Raw genomic sequence first — 24,591 nt, 5'->3', positions numbered from 1 at the left:
TCAACCTCACCGACTTCCCAATCTTACCCAACCCCACGCAAGATGCACCTCGCCAAGGAAAGACTATGGCCCTGAAGCGCAGAGATGTAGTCCTCGCCGCCGTCGCCACATTCATCGCCTGGGGATACCTCACCCACTGGCAGCCGAAGCTGCACTACCTGCCCTATGCCTTCGTCGCCGGCGCATTGGCTACGCTGGCCGCAGGAGCTTGGCTGACCTTCACCACTGCCTGGAGTAAGGAGTTACACTACACAGAGACTGGGTATGGAGCTCGGCATGCTGCGTTCATCAGGCCAGAGCGATGGGCGGCGGAGGTGGCTGCGCTCAACAAGCGCAACGAGTACATGATGGAGCCCATATACCCCGCCTCGTTCGTACTGTCGGACAGCCTGGACGTACTGATAGGCTTGATACTACGGGACTTCGTCAAGGGCTGGTACGGCAGTATCAGCAAAAGCCCAACCTTCGTCAACGAGGTCGACCGAGCGATTCGCGGCGCGCTTGGCGAGATCCGAGACCACATTCTCGCAGTAGACGTGGTCGAGATGGTCGTGTCACGCATCATACCTATAATCACCGACCACTTGCGCGCGTCGTACGAAGCCGAGCAAATCGTGCGCGGACGAAAGTTGATGCGCAATGTCACTGAGAGCGAGGAGCTGGACCTTGCGATTGCGGCCAAGTACAAGGATGGCCGTCTACATCCAGCTGCATCGCTAGCATATTCGAACACGAAGCCGATTCAACAGCAACATCTACGCAGCCTCATCTCCCGTATACTGCCGAAGATCATGTCGCCCAGCATGATGACTAGTCCGGCGGTCACCGTCCTGATCAAGGAGCTAGTGTCCTGCGCCGTCTTGTCGCCTATCATGCAGATGGTCGCTGATCCAGACATGTGGAACCAGCTGATGGAGGGTTATGTAAGTTGAAATATGCCTACACAATAGCAGGCGCTCATTACTGCAGGGTCGCACACTGCTCCAAGAGCGTAAGACAGTCCGCAAACTTCGCGCCGCTCTTGATCAGCAGACGCCGCCCTCGCCCAAGATTCCCAGAAATGTGCAGTTTCCAAAGCTTGCGCCTGGTGACAACGAACGGCGCTTCGAGAAGTTCATACGCGCAATCCGACAGACAAATACCCTGGCCGATGCCCGTCGATTCCGCAGCGAGATCTCGAGTCAGTTGCGAAAAGACTCACAAATTGAGGGGCAGGATGCGGTGTATCTGCGGCGTCTTGAGACGGCGCGCAGTATACTGGATCAAAAGGTCGCAAACTTGAGTGCTGGCGGCTCGGTGCGAGCTAAAGTGGCAGCCAAGGAGAAGCCCAAACATAAGCGCACATCGTCCAGATTCGCCAATGCATCCCTTCGGGAAGTGCTGTACGATGCTTCTGGCCTATCTTGCTTCATGGAGTTCATGGATCAAGCAGACTTGATGCGGCTGGTGCAGTTCTGGATCGTTGTCGATGGGTTTCGTAATCCACTTGAGGACGAATTGGACGAGGAGGCTGATAAGATTAACGGCCCATTGCCGTCTTGGACGGATTCAGACCGTGCCGATATTGCGCAGATTCATGACGCGTATCTTTCAAAAGCAGAGATGAAGATACTACCCGAAGCTAAAGAGGCGGTCTTGAAATTTCTCAAAGCCGGACGCGTGGCCACTCCGCAGCAGTATCACGATGCACGACGCTCCCTACTCCGGGCCCAGACTGATGCCTACGATCAGCTGCAGGAGCCGTACTTTAGACGGTTCAAGAGGTCGAATCTGTACTACAAATGGCTCGCGATGGACGAGGCTGCGAATCCTAGCAGAAACATCGGCACTCAATCAATCGCGCAAACTCTGGACAATCCTTCTACCGCAGCGCCTGCAATGATGAGGTCGCAGTCATCGCAAAGACCCATGCTCAAGCTTCCGACAGGAGACCTTCGGCGTGCCGTAGCTTCATCATCTGACCTCAAGAGCCAGAACATGATGAAGGATTTCGAACCGCCGCTCAGACGGTCGCTAGACATGCAATCCCCCAACACACTCCGTTCTCCACTGTTCGACGATGACTACGACACTGATACGATGGCACAGTCGACTGCAAGCTTAGACTCTGACTATGGTCAGACCCATACCAACGGTAACAATAGTCAGGTTGTGGATGCTATGCATGCTGCATTGACAGATATCATGGACGAACCTGAAGGCTCACTTTTTCATGATCCAAATTTGAAATCACCTCAAGACATTGGCTCCCGAAAAGGATCAGTTGAAATACCAAGAGCCTTTTCGCCACGACCACAGATGCAAAATAGAAAGGAAAGCGAGAAGCCGAGTATAGCATCGCTGGGACTTGTTGGTGCACCACGGACGCGCGGTGTCTTCAACGACGATCTTTTTGGCGATGAGGAAAAATTTCTTGAAGACGAGGTTGAAGACCCGACCTCTATCGCTGTCAAGACAGATGAAGAAGACATCCATGAGGCTGCTCCCGGAGACCTGGGCCTTGCAGAAGCAATTGATGCACTGACCGCGGACATTGAGCGGTTAGTGACACAAGAGTCAATCGTAGACTCGCTCACCAGCAAGGCGGAATTGACGAATAATGCTGCGGAGTTGAGGATCCTGAGAAAGAGCAAGGCCAGTTTGCATAGAGAGATACAGAGAAAAGAGCTGCAGCGGCAACAGTACATTGTTCAGGAGAGCGATAATAGTTTGTACGGACGCGCTACGGTGTTCATACAGTCTATCATGGTGGGCACTGAAGAGGATGGCAAGGAGTATGCTATGTGTAAGTCAATTTCCACCGTAGCTCGTCAAAGTGTATTGAACCTAACCCAAACAGATGTCATCGAGGTCAAACGCAGAGCAGGTGACCAGATGCCGGCTGCAACATGGGTGATCTCCCGTCGCTACAGCGAGTTTCACGAGTTGCAGAAAAATCTTCGCGCCAAATTCCCGCAAGTCAGACACCTTGAATTCCCCCGCCGCCAGATGATGCTCAAGCTTCAAAAAGACTTTCTGCACAAGCGCCGCCTAGGCCTTGAGAAGTACCTTCGAGAGCTCCTTCAGATACCATCTGTGTGCCGATCACGCGAACTTCGCTCCTTCTTATCGGCATCCGCAATCAACCCAGCAGACACCCTGAAGAACCCTGTGGAAACTAATGATTTCGTCTCTCGCATCTACAGTTCGGTAGCTGATGGCATGGAAGAGTTTCTGGGCAATATTCCAGTCCTAGACCAGTTATCAGTCGCGGGCCAAAACCTCATATCAGCAGCCACAACACAACTCGCAGCAAACAATCAGCCTGGCGATCCCACCGCTCCGCCAGGCTTCGAAGCAGGTCTCGGTGTGGGAGATGCAGAAGCCGAGGCAGAACTGTTGGCCTTCGAGAGTAAAGAGTTTGAGCCGCTGGTAAAACCAATCTGCGACCTGTTCCTCGAGGTGTTCAATTTGAACGCACAGAATAACTGGCTCCGAGGACGCGCAGTTGTCGTGGTTCTACACCAGCTACTCGGAGGCACTATCGAGCGCAAGGTTCGCGAGTCCTTCACCTCCTTCACCTCTGGGAACGCCATCGCAGGGTACGTGGACAAGCTCGCCGATACGATGTGGCCTGGTGGCCGCATGAAGCAGCCTGACCCCAATGCGCAGCCTCGCACGCAGAAAGACAAAGATAAGAGCAGAAGAGAAGCCAAGGCGGTACTTGAGACTCTTATCCCGGAGCTGGCGAGTAGTGTGGTCGGAAGGGGCAATGCGGTCACGGCGGCTCGAAGGCTGGAAGGGATGATCAACAATGAAAGGTTGAATACACATTTAGTGTTCACGATTGTGGATGAGGTTGTGGGGGTGTTGTTCCCCGATGCGTAGTACAACAGCTGTAAGGCAAATCGAAGCTGACACTATCAACCTATGAGAACTAGACTAGATCGTTCTAAAGCGATGCAGGGATGCCTGACCCCTCATCTTGTAGCTGACGAGTCTTGGCTTGTTTCTTTTCTTGTTCTATTGTCTCGCCTTGTTCTTGTTTAACATTTCCTCGACACACCAGACCACGTTCGCATATTCATAGACGCCTCCATATACCATGTGGGCTCTTGTGCCACCACCGAATTTAACGGTACTGGGGCTTGCGATCGCACTTGTCGTATTTCTTAAATATGCGCTTCGATTCAACATTCATCCACAAGAGCCACCTGTCGTCTATCCCAGGATTCCCTTGGTTGGGCACATCATCGGCATGCTCACCGCCGGAGCCACCTATTTCGGGGAGCTGTAGTCAGTGCGCCGTGTTTATTCCAAGATTGTTACTGATAGATAACCATAGTGAGATGCACGGGTATCCAATCTTCACGCTACCTATGTTCACGGGTCGGACCTATATCGTGACGTCACCAGAACTAGCTTCGGCTGTGCAAAAGGCGCCCTCGAGTCTGGAACTCGACCCAATCTTCGAAGAAATCGTTCCTCGTCTGGCCGTCCTAAACAGACACACGACGTTGATCATGAGAGGCACCGCTGCTGGGCGGAAGGAAGGAGTTAGCATCAACAAGCTCTCACACAAGATCTTGACATGGCAATCCATTTCACGTGGCTCGCATGCGCAACTGGGCTTCCTTGGAGAACTCATCAACAATGTTGAGGACTATCGCGATGTTGATCTTTTCCGTTTTGTTCGTGAGACTGTCTGTGAGGCATCCAACAGAACATTTTTCGGCCCCCAAAATCCGTTCGAAAAGGATCCTAGTCTCCTAGACAGTTTCTGGGATTGGGAGAACGGCCTCACAGTTCTAATGATGGGTATTTTCCCCAGCATCACGGCTCGCAAATCATATCGGGGCTTCATGAGATGCGCCAGAGCCTTTGCAGCATACATCGAAGCAGGCGGGTACGAAAACGCCCATGAAATCGTGCAAGCTCGCAACGAAATGCACCTACAGCACGGCATCTTTGATGTGCTGGAAAGAGGAAAACTCGACGTCGCGATGCAATTAGCTACGAACGTAAACGCCAGTATAATCACATTCTGGTTGCTAAGTAATGTTTTCAGTCGTCCGGACCTCTTAGCGCGGCTACGCGACGAGATCACAGAGAACGCTCTTGTAGGTCCTGCCACACTATCGCTCGAGTTCCTTCGCCAGTCGTGTCCTACCCTGGTCTCAGTTTTTCGCGAGATTCTCCGCCTGTATGCCCCACTGAGCAGTGTACGGTACATCGGCGCCGACACCATGCTAGCAAACACCTACCTCGTCAAGAAGGGCGCTATTATTCAAGTCGCCGGCAGCGTGATGCACAAAGACAAAAGCCACTGGGGACCGGACGCAGCGTCGTTCAACCCCGATCGCTTCCTGTATAGTACTAGCGGCACGCGAGTAGGCAGTGATGGCCGCGTCTCAGAGGACAAGTCTAGTAATCTGCATCCAGCGACGTTTCGAAGCTTTGGCGGTGGGACGAGTATGTGTCCCGGACGCAACTTTGCTCAAGCAGAAATCCTCAGTCTCTCCGCAGTCTTACTGCTGGGATTTGATATGAAGGCGCACGATGAGCTTGCTTGGAATCCGCCACCGGATACCAAGAGACCCCTCATCTCTGCCATGAAGCCGGTGAAGGAAGTTAAGGTAACGATACGAAGGCGCAAGGAGTTCAAGGGTGTGAAGTGGGAGTTGAAATTGTGAATTAGAAAAGTTCGATAATCCGACGAAAGGTTGATTCTTTTGGATGGACCTCGCTGTTGGTCGCGGGTTGCACAGATGATCGTGCGTGTAGGTAAGATAAGATCTATACTGCAAGCCTTATGTAGGTCGATCTGAACCTCAAGTTGTTGCCGCGACAAGAGCACTCGTATATCCAGAATACCATGGACTTTTCATAGTGCCTTTTTCGCACTCAAGGCATCCAATCGCCTTCCGATCTCGACCATCTCCTGATTGGGAATGACGGGTGTTTTCGACCCATTGACAGCCAACTCCGCCACAGCCGTTCCCAGCTCTTCACCTCGAATGACGAACCAGCTTGTAAATACAAATTGTGCAACCTTGTTCACGAAGGTATCCCCGCCCATGAGCACTCCACCGGGTTTGATGACAATGGCTCTCAAAGTGTCGCTGTGTTGGTGTGCGAACGTGAGTATCTCGGTCTGCAATAGACCTTTCATGTGCCGTTGGGCGGGGAGGAACCACAACCACTGCGATTGGTTGGTCTCAGTGAATGCGCCACCTAGAAGAATGAATTGTATCTTCGTCGTCTTGCCATCGCGTATATTTGAACGCTGTACAAGGTGCCGTTGGAATTGCAGGGGGTAAGTGAAATTGACGTCTTCGTTCAAGGTGTATGTGCCCATCGCCCAGACCAGCGTGTCGGCGTCTCGTATTGACGACCATGTCGCGTCTGAGAGGTCATCCAGGTTACCGAAGTCTTCGATAATAGCATTATGTACTCGTGGGTCCGTTGACGGTAATGGTTTTCGCGTTATCGTGACAATGCTATCAACGTCGTCACGTTGAAGAGTCTGCTGCAAGATGATGCTTCCAATAGATCCGGTTGCGCCAACAATTGCTATCTTCATTTTTGATCGAGATGATAACCAAAGTAATAAAGATAGCCCGATTCCATGGTTGTAGTGATGCTGTCGATTTATAGTCGACAACCTGTGGAGCTGGCGGACGAATAGTCGAGAGTCAGTCCGTTATCGCGGAAGGAGTTAAGAGGTAGGGAGACTGACTCGTCCGCATGAACGTATGCGGCGGGGTGGCGATTAGTCCGTGAAAAGTTAAGCGAGCTCACTGCTTCCGGACTTGGGGAGGATAAAACGCTTCGCATGGCACAATGCACCTGCAAAACAAGAGTCAGTACAGTAAGTTGACCTCACTTTCCTGGTATATCTATAGAGTCCTTTGTTATCCTGGTACCCTTAGGCAGGGCATGGTGGACAGATGGCAGCCCGGTGTCGAACACAAAACTCTCATCGTCGAGTTGATCCGGATGAACACCAAACCATATCATCAATGCGTAGGTCGCGGGTACTGATAGCCTTATTCGATCAACGCGATCGAGACCTGACATGTTGAGAGCTTTCTGAAGTGACCACCAAGTCGAAATCCCAATCCATGTCTCGGTCCCCACATCGAAGATCTGTATGGCCGTTGACAAAAGTATGGTGGTCGCAGTCTGTTTGCGATGGTGAGCAATGAGTCTGATCTCGAAAGGTTCTGCTGCAGGTTTGTCCAAAGGGTGTGCGATAGCATGTATACAGCCATGGTCCGTCGGATCATCTGACTGTGTGTTGGTGCAGAGAAGAAGATCATCGCGCGTGAACTTCAAACGTGGAGCCCCCTTGCAACCACTGAAGCTGCATTTCACGCTTCCTCGCATACGAGGTATGATCGAATTTGTGGGCATGACTCGGCGGATAGGGATGCGCACGCGAGTATCTGGTTTATGTCTGACCGATTGAACAAGAGCCCAGGGGTTGACGACTGTTCGAGTCTGTTGCAGTTGATCGCCGGCATCTTCTTCCAGCAAGGCTACTTTCAAGATGTCCACTAGTTCTGGTGAGTCCCCAGCGTTGAAATGTTCGCTGACTCGCCAGAACAAATCTGCGACGCTCTCGTCGTAATTCACCAGAAACCTGTGATGTCCTTCAATGAGCCCCAGTAAGCTGTAGATTCTGTCGCGTTTGTCGGTACAGTCTGCGTTTTTGTGCATGTGCATCAGTGACCAGAATGAGAAGAGCTCGGTCTGGGTCGAATTTGTGGGCCCTCTAGTGGAACGCTTGCTCGTCCATTTATCATCCCAAAATGTCCAGAGATGAGCCGCGTGCTCATCTTGCAACTGATGCAAATTTCCAGATCTTGCGATGGCATTGCCAAGTATGGCCCACTCGATCTTCAAGCCTCCAAGAACGACTGTCACTCTCTTTGCCAACAGTATCTCTTGTTTAATCCAGGCTCGCTGCCAATAGGGGTTGAAACGGACTGTGTCCCATTGCTGGCGCAAATGGGCAGGACACTCGCGGCTATGCGCCATGCGCAGCCAGTTATGGAAAGCATCGACCAGCTTACCCTGGCTGCCGAGCCACACGAATACCTCTTGTGCGTTCGAGTAGATCGTACCCATCCGCTGAACCTGGTGTCCACGCTCCACGATGCAACTCTGATCGATGCATATCGCATCAATCCAGAGTGGTTGGTTGAAGCCACGCTGCGCCCAAATCTGTACTTCTTGTAAGAACTTGTGGAGGTTCTCGCTAATGAGCAAGGCCTGACCACCTATAAGTACTTTGTGCTGACGCGAAAGCGAACCCCATTGATATGAAACGCATTGGTACTGAGCAGTAAAGACGCTGTGCCACAGAGCCAACTGAAGATAGCCACGCTCGGACCGTTCCGGGAGTACCCTAATCAGACGGATCGAATCATGGGTCAAATCCAAGGATTGATATTTGAAGTCGCTTTCGTCGGGTCTGTGCGCGCTCTCGACATCCGTAAACATCAGCGACATCTAACCAAGGAACGGATGTATGAAGTCAACAGGAACAAATGAGACTGTGGTGTAAGATACGAGTGCCGGCATTGACATTATGTCATTCGGCTGCGCCCCATGCATCCTGCTGCAGCTCTTCTGTAAGCGACATGGGCCAGGCAGGCTATGTACACTTGGCAAACCATCAAGTATCGCCAATGTCACCGAGACATGTCCAAAGAGCCTTTGAACCGAGCATACTGCTCTTAGGCACGTCCGGACAGCCGGCGTCTTCATTTCATTCGATTGCTATCGTTCTAGCGAGTGTAATTAGGTACTGCAGAGGTAGATGTCTTCGCTACTTCTCATCACATTTGTCGGTGGCTCCCCAATACTGTACGAGCTCATCATGTATTATCGCCGTGTTGAGGCGAAACTTGAAAACTGCATTCCCTCACAAATTGATCACGGGTGCAGTCGTACCTGGCGCAATCTGTATGTTGATGTCTGGGTCTGAGATGAACACAACCATTACAGCTGAGAACCTGCGTTTTGTCAAAATTGTTTTTCAATGCGAATGCCCGACGGCAGTGAAACTTACGCAGCAGTAGCGGCAAAGATTTCTGTTCTTGAACTCGTTCCTTGTGTTAAAAAGATGAGTCCCGCAGCAAAGACAATAGCAAAACCACTGATGCACAGGAGCAAATCTCGGGTACGAGAGAGCTGCTTGAGCACAACAATGGCAACGACAGGGATCAAGCAAGCAACGATTGTTGACAGGCTTGAAGTCAGGCGCAGCGCAGCTCCCTCTGACATCCGCTCGACGGTGTTACGATCTGGCTGTTCATTCTCTTCCTGCTCTTTTGGCTGTTTCTCTTCGTCCGACTGCCCTCGCCGATAGTCCCGTAACGACCACCAGTAGGGGAATAGATAGTATACCGTCCACTTGGTCAGTCCATCTATCTTAGATTCCGGATGTGTGACAACGAGATCAGGGTCGCTCTTTGGTGGCGGCTTAGCCCACAGCAGTGCGCTTAACACTGTTCGAAGATCGCCTTTGTGCTGTGTATCGTTCGCATCACCCCATGCGTTCACTGTACTGCCTTTCTTACGGATCCTTCCTTGGCCGTAATTGCTGCTCGAGATCCAGGAACGGAGAGATCGCATATTGTACTCTTCCGGGTCTTTTAGCGCGGAAACTTGTGACAACTGTAGCAATGCCTCGTCTGTGGTGCTTGAATGTCAGCTGCACGTCACTTATAACAAACCCTCGAGCGATAGGACATACTGTACTCTCGCAACAAGCCCCTCAACTTGATTAAAGAGTCATGGTAGGCCGAGTTGCCTTTTTTAACGATTGTATCATAACGTTCGATGTTCAAACTTTCATCCAATTCCTGCATCTCAATCTGGTGGTGCAAAAGTTCCAATTCTACCTGGTAGTAGAGTAAGTTTTTCATGTTGAGCTCTCGAAAGCGAGGGAAGGCTGCGAATTCTGGCACCTTCGACATGACCTCTGCAAGGCGCGGCCAGCCAGGACGATCTTTCCAGTGATGGGATTCATTAGCTGTGAACATTTCGAGGGGAGAATGCTCTTGCAGTGCAATCTCCGGTTTTGGTGCAGCCGTATCTGACGATGTTCGCCGCTCGCCATGGCCTTCCAGCCGGTGCTTTGGACTTGGTGGTGCCGAATGATCGAATGCCGTGGATTGATTTGACTGATGGCTTGCCATTGAATCGCATGACGATCTCATCTCTACTGACTCCATTGTTTCGCAGGCAGCAATAGCTGGCGAGCTCGAACATTGGCTGGCAACCCAGTTATAAGACCTGGAGTACTAGCACAGCCTCAAAGATTCTGCAGTAGGAGCACATGTCAGCTGCCCGTCTCTTGCAGCATAGCCCGGATGATACATGCTTCAAGAGAGGGGTTTGCAGCCAGCCTGCATGCAAACATAATGTTCAGCCTCGTGCGATCCAATAGCATGTCGATGATAAAACCCTGGCTTACATATTGAATGCGCTTGCGCACATCTCATGTATGTTATCGGTGTCGCAACGGTAGAGATATCATGACGGGTTTCGGTGAGGCGATACTGAGTCCATGCAGCTGCACGGCTTTGACTGCTGTTTACAGGAAGGGGTTGCCTTCTGGATGCCCACGAGCATAAATAATCTGGGTTGCCTCGCGACTGGTGTTGGCATCGACCTGGATCCAAACGAGACAGTGTGAACAACCTTTCAAGGGCAGCTCCAGGCCTATTTCTGCCATGAAACCCGTGACACTATACTTACGGCACCTGTGCACGTCCGATCAGCCACTTGGCACTTTTGTAGGAATCAACCAACCTTCATGGCAGCTGATAAGCTACAGAACTACAGTGAAATACCTCCGTTCATCGTAAAAAGAAAGTGTTTTCTTTCCTGATGCTACATCTTGCCAAGTAGCCGATCGGACGTGCCCGGGTACAGTACTGTGATGGGGCTGTTATTGATGAGATCTGAGACAGGTGAGTGCTACCTAGGCATTCTCACAGCCCGAGTGATGCTCTAGATATTCTGCGTTACGATCGTTCCCAGGGTAGTTTGTGATACGAAAATGCTGTATGTAAAGGCGAAAATGATGTCAGTGAATCCGCGGGATAAAGCGAGCGTCATGGAGCCAGGCGCTTGTGGAAGCGGGGGAGCCCACGCTAGCGCAATCCTCGTGAGTCCTTTTCATGTGCGCAGGCCATGACTGTTTCTGATGTTATTTGACTTAGGGAAAATTCGAAGTCCAAACTGTTCGGGAAAGCCCTGAGCCTAGATTGTCGGTTACTGTCAGCTAGACAACTACTCACCGGTTGCACAAGGATCCTCGATACGTGCTGCGTCTTGCTGACCACCCAAAGCGCCTCGTTACGCTAGGCGGCAGTCAGCTCAGCAATTTGCCTTGCTGCCTCTTCTGACAGTGCATGCTACGTTTGCCTGTCAGATCTTCGCGTCAGTCACACTACTCGATGGGTGAAGTACCCGCTCGTCGTGACAAAGGTCCAGCCTGTGCCCAACCATTACAGGCCACTCAGCTCGTTGTGCGCCTGTGTCCGGGCGGACATGACCGAAGAGAAAGCAGCAAATTTGACTTGCGCTGGACAGATGTAGAGGGGGTGCAAGAATGCGTTACTGTTGCGTTTTCTATTTGGGCGCGAAGATTCGGCTTACAGATACAGCCTCTAGATGCACACTACCCAACTAACTATACTTCTAGAATAAACGGGCGTTTAGAGATCGAATGTTGAGCTGGTGATTGGCACACAAGGCTTTGGATTGAAGGACAACTCGCCATGGAGGCAATTTCAAGCCCCGGACCCCATCACTCGCACAGCCCGAGCACAAGGATTATTTCGTTATCACGCACATCTCGTCGCCGAAGACCTTCTTTTGGGCCCCCACACAGGATTATCGGAGTTTCGGACGAACCATCCCCTACAGTCGGTGAACTACATCTGGGTTCCTTGTGACCGAGACCGCACACTTCCGTCCCAGCCATTGTTGGTGGTTGCGCACGAGGTCAAAAGGCTGAACGAAACCGTACCTGCGGCCGAACGCCAACTTCACGTCTGAGCCACTACTTATATTGGATTTGGGGGCTTCGACTGTGCTTATAAGACACGCAATCCTAGCTGTGTTGTCTGTCGCTTCGTATACGCCTCATTTGGGCGCTTCACACCAGAATTGTCGAGTCATTTTTCAACAACTTACTTTATTACGATGGCTGAGGAAGACATACGGGGTAGGTTCAGCCAGCTCAACCAAGCTCAAATTCCAATAATCGAGAACCAGATACGAGGGCTTCAACCCCTCCATCAGACCAGTTTCTTGCTGCACCTGTTATCAACGTTGGTCGTGGTCGTTCTTCGTCTGCCGCTCCTTCGTTTCGATCATTTCAGTCACACATAACCACTTTCGAGGAGAAAGAAGACATCCAAAGTGTTGACAGTCTGCACTCCAACGGAATACAAGTGCAGCGGCAGCAGACATTCAAGATTGGACGCAGTGTGAGCCTCATGGATCGTGTCAAGGGCGTTTTTTTCCCGAGCACTCTGATGGCGAAGATCGAGAACTCCATCGAAGTGGTGAAGTCTGATGTTCCAAATGATGAAGTAAATATCCAACTAAGTATTCTTGTGTACATAGCGCTGACTTTGCAGATGTTCCATCGCCAGCCATCGCCCTGGATAGTGGATGTGCATGTCTCGCGAAAAGCCAACAGCAGGGATCACCACAAGACGCTGTGCCTTCTAGATACAGGTTGTTTGCATGGTAACATTGTATCGAAGGAGCTTGTAGAGACTCTTGGCTTCACAGAGACTGACTATCAAGAGCTTAGCGAATTGGAGCGCCAGGGCGGAGTCACAATGTCTGGCGAGCCTTTTCTTGTTGAAGCTGCCATCTTTCTCTCGTGGCATCACAACTCGAGTCTCAAAAGATTCCATCGGATGCGGTTCTTGGTAGCATCCCATGGGAAGAATTTCGACATGATCATTGGCGCGCAGACCATATGCAAGTACGAGCTCATGTCACGCCCAGTGTTCGGCCTGGACAACGGCATTGTCAAATCTAGTGGCAGCGGTAAGCATTGGAATCGATATTTCACGGCGCCTCTGAGAAACTGACCTATCTAGCAAACAAGGCTGAAACCGTGCTGACGAATGAGAGAGGCACGTTGCAAAGCGATGTCGAAGATTTGCAAGAGTTGATAGACGAAGAGAAGAGTCTAGAAAAGCTGTCGCAGCTCAAGGCTGAATTATCTCAGTTGAAGCATCTCTTGAGTCTCAAAGAAACCGAACTCAGCCGGGAGCAGGCCAAGAAAGTGAATAAGCATACGTTCGATGTGGAGATTGAAAAACAGACCAAGGCTTGGGATGATAGCCACCCGAAGAACAGCACTACGAAGGAGATCAAATCTCGCTACAAGGCTGCTCAGGAAAAGAAGACCACATCCAGCGACCCAGGCAAATCCAAAGCGGTCAATGTCAAGCAGACCAAGCCCAGCAGTCTGCTCGATCCAAAAACGGCCAGTAGCAGCTCGAAAGGAGTCAAAAGATCCCAAGGCTCCACTAGGGGCAGACGCTCTAGCAAACCTTAGCTTTTATGCTCAGCCAACTACAGGTATAGCGCAATTGTTAAGGGAAGCACTATGAGCCGTTCCGGCGTGAATCTTTGCGAATTTCATACTTGATCTGCTTTTGAACCATCTATGAATGGCTTTTCGCTCTTTGATATGCGAATGTCTTTCGTTGAGAGACCACGTTATTTGAAGTTTTATTAAGGAGTTCAAGAAGAGTACGTCGCAAGACACTTGTTTTGCTTTGTTGGAATATGAATAGCTACCTTTGTAGCGCATAATTTGACTACGTCTACAACTGAACGTGTGCCCAAAGCAAACAAGAATCAGTGACAGCCTTTGATCCTAGCTCTGCCATCCTGAAACAGCGAGAACTTGTCGAAATTGCAAGCTTAGTGAAGCACAAAACTAAATGTTCAATAGTAATAGGCATTCGCCAGTTCCGACAGTGATACAGGCATATGCGGACCTTTTGCTTTCCTTTTTTGAACAGCAACTCCTCAGGCCTTTCACACAATGAAAACTAAGTGAAAGTTGCAGGGACAGCGAGATTTAGACCGAGCTGTATATCTGGCAATAGACTCAGCGCTCATATCCGCTTCCGAGGCCCCAAGGATTCGAGAGGTCGAGGTTCGGATGCTATCGATAATCAAATGGGATTCCTTCTTACTTAGCCTACTTAGCCTGCTGCCTACGACATCTGCCGAGCTTGTTCTATGGATCAAAGGAGATATCTGAATCTATTCAAAGATGCCTACGGAACTATGATCCGTATCACGCACCTGGGTCACACGACTGACTGACCTATTCTTTTCAATTTATCATAACAAATTCCTCGGCTAGGTCTGTATGCATGCATCAATTGTGCAGTTGAGCACATGCCTGAAATCCACTGCACTTGACCGCACTTAAGACGTTCAGACCCTGGAGGTGCGCGGGAGCTGATAGACGCGATTCCTGTAGTCACTACTGTGAGTGCACAAACATTGAGTTACTGAGAGAAGTACCCGAGCATCTCAAAGCTTGTGACTTTAAAACGGCATCCGTCGCTTAAAAAAGATGTGCTATTTATAGATCCTGGTTGCCTTATACCCTTGGCACGCCCCTTACCAGGTGTGTCCAGTCTTGGTTCCTTCACGATAACATCACAAGCACGTCGATAATCCAACGAGGGAGCCACGCTCAAAACCAAAGAAATCGGGCCTCCACGTTTGTCGGCACGTTCAGATTCCCGACGAAACTGCTCGGACCCTTCAATTGCAAGCCAACCGACGTTGTCTGTTCTCATTTCGTACTGGATCCAAGATGGCCATAACAGACCTGACGCATCACTACCAGAGCCAGCACTTGCGCCCGCTCCCTCACTATCGCACCTACTTCCCTGCCTTAGTCCAATCCTGCAACCCCTTCGTCAGATCTATTGCGCTTAGCCCACGCCGCATCGTCTTCCTGCTCATCTTCCTCATGCGCACCGTACAAACGAGCTACTACCTTTTGCTTTCAGTCATGAGTCTTACCAGTGGCCATGGGGTCTGGCTGCTCGTATCTATCTGCTTCGTCGCATTTACCTTGGAGCTCTGGAACTTGCACCTTATTGTTGAAGCCGAGGGAGATGGATTGGTGTTCGGTAAACGGATCCCTGCCGGTGCTTTCAGTCTGTTTTTGTTCTGGATGGCGGTTTGGCACGTGTGGATAGTGCCACTGGAAGTGAGCGGTATAGCATTTTACGTTGGTGCCAAAGAGACGCTGATAGTGGAGGGCTTTTGGATTGCAGTTGTCGGCTGTGTGGCGCACGTTGCAAATAACGCACGGGATGCAGAAAGAGTAATTAACCTAGTATAGATTTGCTATACAAAAGTAAATATAGTTGTAACAGTCTAGGAAACTACAGAGAAGTTTGTAGCTGTGATAAAGTAGTCCCGTTGCATTCACAATTGTTACTGCTTTGATTACCTAGCAGGCTGATTGATCGGGCAGAGAAGGTCACTGTAGCACAAGTGGCAAGATCGATCTTTGTCTGTACGTTTGGTCACAATCTATACTTTACACAGCTTGCCTTTACATGCTAGGCCATTAACAATCAGCGCAGCCTTGTATACAAAATATAATAGGTTCAGTCGTTGCAAGGTGCATTAAATTGCATAACTCTATCATCTCGCACACCCTGCCTCAAGCCAAAGTTAGGTGCAGCTGGTTCGCCGCGCACTCTTTGACTCCATCCTGACCAGGCCTCGATATTGAACTTGACGATGACCTTAGAGCTTTTTCACACAGCATCAACATCGTTATCCCTAAAGCCCATCAGCACTTAGCCTCTATTCTGTGTCCCATCAGCGTTATAACTCCTAATGAACTACAGCTGAATATATCAGAAGCTATAGATGGGTGTGAGGATCTCGTCTCGCTGTATAGAGGCGCAGGGCGTGACCGTACCCTGATGGTCACGTCTACAATCAAACTAACCATCAAGTGTGCCTTGTGTGTGATGTGTTTAATAAGCTCCGCTACGGTCTATCAAGTCAAACAAATTGGTTATTAACGCAATGCACCCTGGGTCTATAATAAAGACAGGCTTATTACGCAGGACTAGAGAGTCGTAAAGTACACGGGGAAAGATTTGAGGCAGATCATACTGATTTGATAGAGTTAGTTACAAAAAATCACCAAAGGCTGCAAGATTTACCCGCGTGTTTATTTCAGACAAGATATTCCGCGCGTTATCAGTACACTTTTCTCCTGGGTGCTTGAACCCCAAAATGACGCATCGTAGGCGATAACACTTCGTCCGTCTGCCCTCACTTGAAGGACTTCGGCATTATAGTCTTGAATCTTATCAACCGGCTTATGTACATCCTGCTCCCGTCTCCGACCCCCTAAGCATATGAAAATCAATATACAGTCTGATAGAGACACCGGATACCCTCATCAATAGAGCTGCAGGAAAGACGATCAGCTCAGATGCAAGAGAAATGGCTGTGATCTACATCGACGACCAGACTGGGCTCACGATGGTCTCGCTGTGGATTGATCTGACCACTTTCTACCCTAGCTCTTTTGAACATGGTGCAAGTCTTACGGAAAGAAGATTTTGATTGCTTTCTCGGATTATTAGCAGGTTCTAGTGTTCTTTAAAGATGGTGGTTGTTCCTGGTGAACGTCAGCGACTACCAAACCACGAAGTGTTGCGTTCGTTGTTATAATGATGAAGCATGGCCCGCCATCATAGAGCGAGGCTGCAAGTCCGCGCAGCGTGTGCCCCTGCTTTCATTGTAATGATGAAGCACGGCCACTTCCGTGCATGTTTATAACTACTGATTTGATGTTGAACGTCCGCGCAGCACGTGCAGTAGATGAAGCCCCGCGATGCGGCCATCGCCGGATATATAGAGGTGTACGCATAGTAAACAGAGAGCAAAGCAAGCTATGTGGAGATATAGTTAGGTAGAGATCAACATACAACAGCCGGGGTATGCGGCAATGCGCCGAGTGACAATCTAATTATAAGTCCGTAGAAGTGGAGCCCAATCAAAATCCAGGGGTCTTTAATAACTCAGGTACGAGATACTTAGCAACGCATTAAAAGAAGAAGAGTTTGTTGAATCTGTTCTAGGATCCAAACGTCTTCTGTTGTTCCTACATTTCCTTCTCTTTACATAGAGTAAGGTTGTAAACTAGCTGTCGGGAGCGCAGTCATCTCCAGCACCCACATTCGTTTTCTTCTAGCATTTAACCATGCGGAACTACACTCGTTATATGCATTTTGCATTTTCCTTGTTATTAATATCTGTACCTCAGACCTCTGCTTCGCAACAATCTGTTTCTTACGAGCGCACGACTAATATTCAACCAAACTCCCCTCCAAAATTTCTCACCGAGGACCCGAGAAGCCTTTCCAAACGCCAGAGCAATGGAACGGGTAACTCGCCAGTTTTCTTCAGAGACAACAATGTCTGGTATCGAGATACGAGTGGACAGGAGAGTCAGATGTCAACGACGGGAACGGAAGATAATCCCTTCAGCAACATAACGTACCCTTCACCAGACAACAAATTCGTCGTTGTATTCCAATCTAGGCCGTCCCAGGAGCGCATCGTGTACGAAGTAGAGTCGAGTCCATACGACCAGCTGCAACCTCGCTTGCATCAAATCCAGTACCTGAAGCCTGGTGACAACGTAACCATTGATCGGCCTCGCATGTTCGATCTGACCAACAAACGCGAGGTTTCCACAGACAACACACTATTCGAGAACCCGTACCAACTTTATTCACTGGATGGTGGGTGGAATCCCGAGGGCACCGAGTTCCGTTTCATATACAACCAAAGAGGACACCAAGTCGTGCGCGTGGTCGGCATGAGTACTAAGGGAGATGTGCGCGCCGTTGTCGAGGAAAAAAGCGATACCTTTGTTGACTACTCGCAAAAGCTGTACTACAGAGAGCTCCGAGGGTCGAATTCGAGTGCAAACTCGAATCAATTGATCTGGGCAAGCGAACGTGACGGTTGGAACCATCTCTATCTCTACGATCTGGTCAGCGGAGAAGTAGTGAACCAAATCACGAAAGGAGAATGGGTGGTGCGTTCCGTGGACTATGTGGATGTGATGAAACGGCAAATCTGGATTAAGGTTCTTGGCGCTGTGCCTGGCCAGGATCCCTACTACGCCCACCTGGCGCGAGTGAACTTTGATGGCTCGGACTTCAGGATCCTTACCGAGGGCGATGGCGACCATTACTGGGATTTCAGCGAAGACAGATCGACCTTCACGGATACATGGTCTCGCATGGACATGGCCGAGAAGACCGTCGTACGTGACGCCGAGACTGGAAACAAGACTGCCGATGTATCGGAGAACAATCTGGACTGGGTCCTATGGCCCATTCCTGAGCGCTTCGCAGCGCCAGGCAGAGATAATTCCACACTTATGTACGGCCTCGTGTTCCGTCCTTACCAGATGGACAATGCCACGAAATACCCCGTCATCGAAAAGATCTACGCCGGTCCACATGACTTCCATGTACCGAAAGCATACATGAGTCACTACGAGGCCCATCAAATTGCAAACCAGGGGTTCGTTGTTGTCCTCATCGACGGTATGGGAACCAACTGGCGCTCCAAGGCTTTCCATGACGTTTGCCACAAGAATCTCAAGGATGCAGGATTCCCCGATCGCATTGCATGGATGAAAGCGGCGGCTTCGACCCGCCCTTGGATGGATATCAGCCGCGTTGGAGTATTTGGCGGCTCTGCTGGTGGTCAAAATGCCATGGCTGCTCTCCTCTTTCACAACGATTTCTACAGTGTGGCTGCCGCAGACTGTGGATGTCACGACAACCGCATGGACAAGCTATGGTGGAACGAAGCATGGATGGGGTACCCTGTCGACCAGAGCTACGCGGACAGCTCCAATGTTGTGAATGCAGGAAAATTGGAAGGCAGTCTCCTACTTACAGTTGGCGAACTCGACTCGAACGTAGATCCGGCAAGCACAATGCAGGTTGTGAACGCGCTCACTCGAGCAGACAAAGACTTTGACTTGGTAGTCATTCCGGGAGGCGAGCATGGTGTGGCAACTACAGACTCATATGCGTTGAGAAGAACAAGAGATTTCTTATATCGGAAGTTGAAGGGGACAGAACCACCTAAGCTCTAGATCTCCAGTCAGATATAATCTAACGTACTCGCATGCTACAATAGATAATGTTACAACATACCTTGTAAAAACAATAGCTAGATTGTGTGAAATTCTCTGTACTAATTCAGATTATCCAGCATGTGTCGTCGAAAGTAGAGTTACTTTAAGCCGGGCTTGCTGCCCTGCGTATGAAGCGACGCCAAAACGAGAGAGCCTTTGGAAGCAATGCGACAGGTAGCTAGATCTGCAACAGCATTAGGAGGATCATTGAGGTGCGAGCTTAGAGAGAGGAAGAGAGATAGAAAGAAAATAAAGTTTGTCATAGCCACAGAGAAGAGCAAGGCTAAGAGCGAGTGTTGTAAAAGGCAGCATAATCTCGGAATTTTTACTGCCCTGCGAAAGGCACTCGTATTTCTGGGCAGGTGCACATAGCTATGGATACGCTGCGCAGAGACGTCTGAACGACACCGGCAAAGTTTATCACCAGCTCAGAGTTTCGTTAGCAGGTCCGGAGTTGCCGTGATCCACTGAGATGCGTCGTGGATATTGTAATGCTTGCTTTGCGTGAGAACCCAAGTTCACATGCGAGCGGGGAGCACTGACCAATCGGATGACATCATTCAGGCCGCGCTGTTAGCTGCCCTGACAACGCATGAGAGGCTGGGCGCGTAACAACACCCGCTCGGGCGCAGTCGAGGTGGTTGACGACACTGCATCGAGTGAGAGACCCTGTCGCAGCCACGAGCAATTGGTGCTACGTCAAATCATATCGCCTCAATTTTGTCTGCGCTGTCCATATCGTCGCTTGTGATTGTTTACCCCACACCTCCACTGCACCTGCCGCCCGGTACCTGAGCATTCCACGGCGCATCCACATTCCACGTCTACGTTATCGAGGCTCAATTGAGACACTCATCCACCATGCGCAACGTCTTCGCGCCTCTTCTCCTCGTGTCGCTGGCCCTTGCAGCGCCCGACACACTCGCCGCCTTCGAGCCCGCGCTTGAGCCGCTCGACCAGCTCGTCACCTCCAACAACGACACCAGCCTTATCGACAACGTCGCCGAGCTCCTCAAGCGCCAAAACAATGTCTGCGGGAGCAGCAACTACCAGTGCAGCAACGCCCCCAGCCTCTGCTGCCCGCGCACCGCCATCTGCTCTGCCGACAGCAACAACATTGTCGGCTGCTGTCCGCAGGGCAAGGCATGCACTGGCACCCTCGGCGCATCTGTCACCGGCATAGCCACAGCATCAACAACTCTCCCCATCGTGAGCGCCTCCACGACATCCGGCCCCTTCGTCCAGACCACGACTGCCGCCGGCGGCGCTTCAACGGTATCCAACGCCTTCTACCCCTTCCCCTACATCGCCACGACTTACGACAACGCAGCTGCCTGCTCCAGCGCTTATACGCGCTGTCAAAGCGATGCTGCAAGCTGTACGAACGCGCTAGTCGGCGGCGCGCAGGGCGTCACAATCAGTGCGCCCAACGGCGGCGCGACCATCACCGCAGTGCCGAGCTTGGGCACGCAGAGTGCAAGCAGCATCTGCGCGAGCCTGAGCCAGGAGGCGTGCTACGGGCTGCAGGTCGCGGCCTGCCAGGCGTTCGGGAACGCAGCGCCCACGCGGTGCGCGGGGTACATGGGGGCCGTGGGCGTTGCACTGGGAGTTGCCGGGCAGCTGCTATAATACGGGACGAGCAGACACCAGGCGGAGAGTATCAAGCGGAAATTACGAGATTGGGGTTTTCATTGTCGATATTCCAGCGCGAAAACGGGCGCGCTTGGCCTCGGCCAGCGCGCACTTGCACTTGCACTTGCACATGCACACGGGCGTTAATGTTTCACGCCTCCCCACGAAGTTGATAGAACGAACAAGTCACGAACTGCCACTTAGCCTTGCATATGTACGCACTTCCCTAGCCCCGTCTCCCGCACCCGCTAGTGCGGCTCACCCTAGCGCCGCCCCAACCGTTGAAATCCACATTCCTCGCCCACAATTCCACCGACATCCTCGCCATATGTTCAATCCTTTCTCGCGCACGCCCCGCGGCGGCGCCGCCTGGTTCAATGCAGGCCCTGTGTCCGCGTACCCGCTGCTGACGGCCGATGATGGGCGCCTCGCGCAGCAGCACTTGTGCGAGGGCGCGTGGGTGGCGGGGTGCAGGGTGTTTCACGTACCTAAAGAGGATGCGGGGGGTGCAGTGCAGGTGGTGATTGATGAGTGGAAGGAGGGCGGGGGAGACACGAAGGAGCAGGTGATGGTGTTTAGGTATGAGGGGAAATGGGTTGCTGTGAACCATGTATGTATGTTTATTTGTGGTCTTTGAGCAGTCTTGTTGCTGCCGAAATTTCCTTCTGTGCTGGCTGGTTCCTTGTCTAAATTTGTTTGTTGCGTTTCCACGTGCAGTCTGGCCCGGAGCGCCTTCCAATTCGTGATGGGACCCAATGCTGATGTTTGGCAGGAATGCCCACACTCCTCGTATCCACTCAGTAACGGCACACCATTCGATATCGAGGATTTTGGAGTAAAGCTCAGCGCGGGCATTTCGTGTCCGAAGCATGACTGGAGTTTTGATCTATTCACTGGGAGGAGCGACAGGGGGAGTTATCGACTGCAGGTTTGGGAGACAGAAGTGAGGAAGAGTGGGAGTGGGGAGGAGGAGATTTGGGTCCGGAGAAAGCAGAAAATTGGGTAGTTTGGTTGCGAGATCGGTATTTGAAGCAAACATGGCGATTCTCGAATTGATTATGTGCTAGATCAATCTAAACTCTCGCATCTCAGCGGAACGGCCCACTAGTTTCCACTTGGACGCATACAAAGGTACGATAGCAATTCCAACAAAGGAGTGGCCACCTTCCCTAGCACGCAGAATTGCGAGGAAATTCGATGTCCGGTGAGAACCCTCAAGCACCACAAGCTGGTCATCAACGCGCACCGCTGTCGGACCCCAGCCAAGGTGGCCCTGTCGCGTTAGGAACATCGACCGGCCCTTCCACAAGTCATTTCTGGCGAATCTCTCGTATTCCTTAGTTCCGGATAGGTGGTGGTTTGACTTAAAAGAGAGCAACATATTTCTCACCAACAAGGGATTTGCGACATGTGCAGCTAACAAGCCTTCCTATCAACGCTGACCTTAAAATCTCCTCATACTTTGGGTACATTCTGCTACAGAGCAGTTTCCTCAACTCCTCCCCACCCTCTCTCTAAGACATCTCTCACTGTAAGAACCTTGATGTCGGGGAAAATCTGATTGAGGGTCTTCTCCGGGCTAAGGTTGAACAAGCCGTCGTGGAAAAACCGGCCAAAGAGTGACATGAGGCCCTGAGCATCTTCTTTCGGCATCACAGGGTAGATGGCGGAATGACAGGGAAGCTCAGTCACCTTCCCTGTGCTTAGGAATTCGAGTGAGTCGTGGGTGACTTTGAACTTTTTGCCTGTTTGAGCATATGTCAGTCCTGTTTCAACACTCCTTTCGAGAAGGTACATACCTTTTACTTCTTCCGCAATCTTCACGAATTCACTCCAAGTAACCTTCTCACCAAGGATGTAGCTCTGCTCGTCCCACTTTGGAAGATCCAAGCTCGCTGCAACGAATTTGGCGATATCGGAAGAGTGCACAAACGAGACCGGGGTGTTCCCCGAGCCTGGAAGAGCTGCTACCCTCGTTTTCAATATCGATAGCCATGATCATAGGAGTCTGATACGTGGGTACGCGAGGATAACCCCAGTAATCCAAGAAGAAGCCCATGTAAAAACGTGTGTGCTCAAGAGACGTTTTCTTCAGGACCTCCAGTCCTTCAAGCTTGACCTGGCCGATCACAAAACCAGTAGCTTGCCTACAGGTTACGCACAATATTAGCGTTTTGTAATCAGACGGAGCTTTGAAGCTTTCAAAACAGTTGCCAGAAGATCGGACTCACTCTGGGGTTATCGGAACGCCCCAAATGCTTGGAACGAAGCGCCTTGTCACCTTTGAGGCGTCCGCAGCGAGAGCAAGGTTGTTCTGAGGCGTGGCTGAAGTCGTGAGAAATATGGTGGATATCACCGTGTCGATCTTGTTATCCTCCAAGATCTTCGTCATACTCTCGATGTTGTCATAGTCCACAGGAATTATTTCGCAGCCAATCTCGGCTGCAAGCTTAGGATTTGACTTCTTGCGTTAGTACAAGAGTTTTCCTAAGATAGAAATAGTTTCTGTTTACCGATCTGCTGAGAATCTTTACTTGGTGCTTGCGTTGGCGGATAACAACTTCCGCAATAGTGCGACCTAAACCACCTGCACCACCGGCAATGGCGATAACAACCATAGTAGAATACTTCGGTGAGATATGAAGGAGCTTTTGATGAGGGCGCTGCAGTGACAACGACTTGAAGGACTTAAGAGGCGTTGAAACAATGCTTTATATGCCAATTAGAATGGCCGACGAACGAGTTAGAGATATAACGGACGTGATAACTCGGACAAAAGCTAGATTATTCTATAATCCAGCACTGATCTTTACCTAGAAAAGATTTGGTAGGTTTATAAGCGTTTACCTTGTGTACATGTATTTAATCTTTAGTCTTATTATTATTCGTTTGTTTTATAATAGAACTCGCTCTAACGTTACATTTTGGTACAGGCTTTTTAGATATGGCATCATGAATGCACAACCTCAACGCACGTTGAGCATGTAGGCAAACAGGATAGCTAGATAGCGAAGTGAATATGCGAACTATATAGCTTCAAGTTCTATCTATGCAAAAAAGATGAAGGCGCGCAGGCTAAACTCCTCAGTTACAGCTTAGTTTTATTACTGACTACACGTAACAAAACATTAAGACTTTGATTGTAAATGACACTATATGACTTTAGTAATCCAGAACTACGCTTTTAGCAATCGGCAGAGTATAGTGCTTCTGTTGAGCATTGAAGATATGCTATCCGGACGAGCGAATTGCACGCAAGTGTTGTTACAGTAGAAGGTTGGGTAAGGTATCGGCATTTAAGAAGCACCGGCGGCCTAAATGACAGCCCGTGTCACCCAAAAAGAAAGTGTTCGTTACCGTAGTGAAGCCGACTTAAAGCTGGCCCACGTCTTAGATCGGCAAGCGGACAAAAAGAGCTTGATTAATAAACACCCAATCCCTGCACACGTCTCCAAGTATAAGGCTTTTGCTAGTAACCACAGTAAGGGGATTAGCAACCTTTGCTAGCAGCCCTTCATTTAGCCAAAGTAATAACGCAGTCCTTGTGCGACGCCTTTCCCGAATTTTCACGGCCCTTGCCTTTATCAGTGGGCTTCTTGCCGGCTCTGCTAGCATCTGCGTCGGCAAGCTCGTCGTCGGTTTCAGGAATTCCTAATTCCTCGTGCTCCTGGCTTAGTGTGGTGACGAACAGACAGGTGACC

The 24,591-nt window shown here is 50.5% G+C and overlaps 10 protein-coding genes across 10 annotated transcripts; 7 read left to right on the top strand and 3 right to left on the bottom strand.

The window, feature by feature from the left end:
* Nucleotides 1-65: 65 nt before the first annotated feature.
* Nucleotides 66-3,867, top strand: C7974DRAFT_319617 (PXA domain-containing protein; the record flags this gene model as incomplete). The annotated part of the gene is made up of 3 exons (XM_046138715.1): nucleotides 66-923; nucleotides 970-2,785; nucleotides 2,840-3,867. 3 exons carry the CDS (start codon nucleotides 66-68, stop codon nucleotides 3,865-3,867), a joined length of 3,702 nt encoding a protein of 1,233 aa, XP_045993022.1.
* A 109-nt stretch (nucleotides 3,868-3,976) lies between these two features.
* C7974DRAFT_65158 (cytochrome P450) lies at nucleotides 3,977-5,768 on the top strand. The gene is made up of 2 exons (XM_046147008.1): nucleotides 3,977-4,275; nucleotides 4,325-5,768. Exons 1-2 carry the CDS (start codon nucleotides 4,085-4,087, stop codon nucleotides 5,670-5,672), a joined length of 1,539 nt encoding a protein of 512 aa, XP_045993021.1. The 5' UTR covers nucleotides 3,977-4,084; the 3' UTR covers nucleotides 5,673-5,768.
* On the bottom strand, nucleotides 5,768-6,744 carry C7974DRAFT_65168 (uncharacterized protein). Its single transcript, XM_046147009.1, has 2 exons — nucleotides 6,719-6,744; nucleotides 5,768-6,652 (listed from the first exon to the last, which is right to left on the bottom strand). The coding sequence occupies exon 2, from the start codon at nucleotides 6,560-6,562 to the stop codon at nucleotides 5,864-5,866; it is 699 nt and encodes a 232-aa protein (XP_045993020.1). The 5' UTR covers nucleotides 6,563-6,652; nucleotides 6,719-6,744; the 3' UTR covers nucleotides 5,768-5,863.
* A 117-nt stretch (nucleotides 6,745-6,861) lies between these two features.
* C7974DRAFT_417558 (heterokaryon incompatibility protein-domain-containing protein) lies at nucleotides 6,862-10,190 on the bottom strand (the record flags this gene model as incomplete). Its single annotated transcript, XM_046144090.1, has 4 exons — nucleotides 6,862-8,264; nucleotides 8,941-9,002; nucleotides 9,059-9,683; nucleotides 9,746-10,190. The coding sequence occupies 4 exons, from the start codon at nucleotides 10,188-10,190 to the stop codon at nucleotides 6,862-6,864; spliced, it is 2,535 nt and encodes an 844-aa protein (XP_045993019.1).
* Nucleotides 10,191-11,971: 1,781 nt separating this feature from the next.
* On the top strand, nucleotides 11,972-13,220 carry C7974DRAFT_65081 (uncharacterized protein). Its single transcript, XM_046147007.1, has 3 exons — nucleotides 11,972-12,229; nucleotides 12,280-12,599; nucleotides 12,648-13,220. Exons 1-3 carry the CDS (start codon nucleotides 12,208-12,210, stop codon nucleotides 13,110-13,112), a joined length of 807 nt encoding a protein of 268 aa, XP_045993018.1. The 5' UTR covers nucleotides 11,972-12,207; the 3' UTR covers nucleotides 13,113-13,220.
* Nucleotides 13,221-14,696: 1,476 nt separating this feature from the next.
* Nucleotides 14,697-15,549, top strand: C7974DRAFT_403854 (uncharacterized protein; the record flags this gene model as incomplete). The annotated part of the gene is made up of 1 exon (XM_046142886.1): nucleotides 14,697-15,549. A coding segment is annotated over exon 1 (532 nt), but the record flags the coding sequence as incomplete, so codon positions are not given.
* Nucleotides 15,550-17,163: 1,614 nt separating this feature from the next.
* Nucleotides 17,164-19,728, top strand: C7974DRAFT_403853 (Alpha/Beta hydrolase protein). Its single transcript, XM_046142885.1, has 2 exons — nucleotides 17,164-19,212; nucleotides 19,278-19,728. The coding sequence occupies exons 1-2, from the start codon at nucleotides 17,297-17,299 to the stop codon at nucleotides 19,282-19,284; spliced, it is 1,923 nt and encodes a 640-aa protein (XP_045993016.1). The 5' UTR covers nucleotides 17,164-17,296; the 3' UTR covers nucleotides 19,285-19,728.
* Nucleotides 19,729-19,875: 147 nt separating this feature from the next.
* C7974DRAFT_403850 (uncharacterized protein) lies at nucleotides 19,876-21,088 on the top strand. Its single transcript, XM_046142884.1, has one exon. The coding sequence runs from the start codon at nucleotides 20,120-20,122 to the stop codon at nucleotides 20,885-20,887; it is 768 nt and encodes a 255-aa protein (XP_045993015.1). The 5' UTR covers nucleotides 19,876-20,119; the 3' UTR covers nucleotides 20,888-21,088.
* A 108-nt stretch (nucleotides 21,089-21,196) lies between these two features.
* On the top strand, nucleotides 21,197-22,069 carry C7974DRAFT_403847 (uncharacterized protein). The gene is made up of 2 exons (XM_046142883.1): nucleotides 21,197-21,500; nucleotides 21,663-22,069. The coding sequence occupies exons 1-2, from the start codon at nucleotides 21,219-21,221 to the stop codon at nucleotides 21,894-21,896; spliced, it is 516 nt and encodes a 171-aa protein (XP_045993014.1). The 5' UTR covers nucleotides 21,197-21,218; the 3' UTR covers nucleotides 21,897-22,069.
* Nucleotides 22,070-22,286: 217 nt separating this feature from the next.
* On the bottom strand, nucleotides 22,287-23,508 carry C7974DRAFT_443656 (uncharacterized protein; the record flags this gene model as incomplete). Its single annotated transcript, XM_046145461.1, has 5 exons — nucleotides 22,287-22,635; nucleotides 22,690-22,765; nucleotides 22,824-23,037; nucleotides 23,122-23,351; nucleotides 23,404-23,508. 5 exons carry the CDS (start codon nucleotides 23,506-23,508, stop codon nucleotides 22,367-22,369), a joined length of 894 nt encoding a protein of 297 aa, XP_045993013.1. The 3' UTR covers nucleotides 22,287-22,366.
* Nucleotides 23,509-24,591: the final 1,083 nt, after the last annotated feature.

This window comes from Boeremia exigua, assembly GCF_020726555.1.
Source record: "Boeremia exigua strain MPI-SDFR-AT-0100 chromosome Unknown C7974scaffold_12, whole genome shotgun sequence".
Classification (NCBI taxonomy): domain Eukaryota; kingdom Fungi; phylum Ascomycota; class Dothideomycetes; order Pleosporales; family Didymellaceae; genus Boeremia; species Boeremia exigua.
This window is presented reverse-complemented; position numbering and strand designations above follow the sequence as displayed.

Coding starts and splice junctions, on each gene's coding strand:
- C7974DRAFT_65158 (XM_046147008.1), top strand. CDS start 4,085: ATGTGGGCTCTTGTGCCACCACCGAATTTAACGGTACTGGGGCTTGCG. Junction 4,276..4,324: donor ACCTATTTCGGGGAGCTGTA/GTCAGTGCGCCG, acceptor AGATAACCATAG/TGAGATGCACGGGTATCCAA.
- C7974DRAFT_403847 (XM_046142883.1), top strand. CDS start 21,219: ATGTTCAATCCTTTCTCGCGCACGCCCCGCGGCGGCGCCGCCTGGTTC. Junction 21,501..21,662: donor AATGGGTTGCTGTGAACCAT/GTATGTATGTTT, acceptor GATGTTTGGCAG/GAATGCCCACACTCCTCGTA.
- C7974DRAFT_403850 (XM_046142884.1), top strand. CDS start 20,120: ATGCGCAACGTCTTCGCGCCTCTTCTCCTCGTGTCGCTGGCCCTTGCA.
- C7974DRAFT_65168 (XM_046147009.1), bottom strand. CDS start 6,562: ATGAAGATAGCAATTGTTGGCGCAACCGGATCTATTGGAAGCATCATC.
- C7974DRAFT_403853 (XM_046142885.1), top strand. CDS start 17,297: ATGCGGAACTACACTCGTTATATGCATTTTGCATTTTCCTTGTTATTA.
- C7974DRAFT_65081 (XM_046147007.1), top strand. CDS start 12,208: ATGGCTGAGGAAGACATACGGG. Junction 12,230..12,279: donor GGCTGAGGAAGACATACGGG/GTAGGTTCAGCC, acceptor ATCGAGAACCAG/ATACGAGGGCTTCAACCCCT. Junction 12,600..12,647: donor CTGATGTTCCAAATGATGAA/GTAAATATCCAA, acceptor CTGACTTTGCAG/ATGTTCCATCGCCAGCCATC.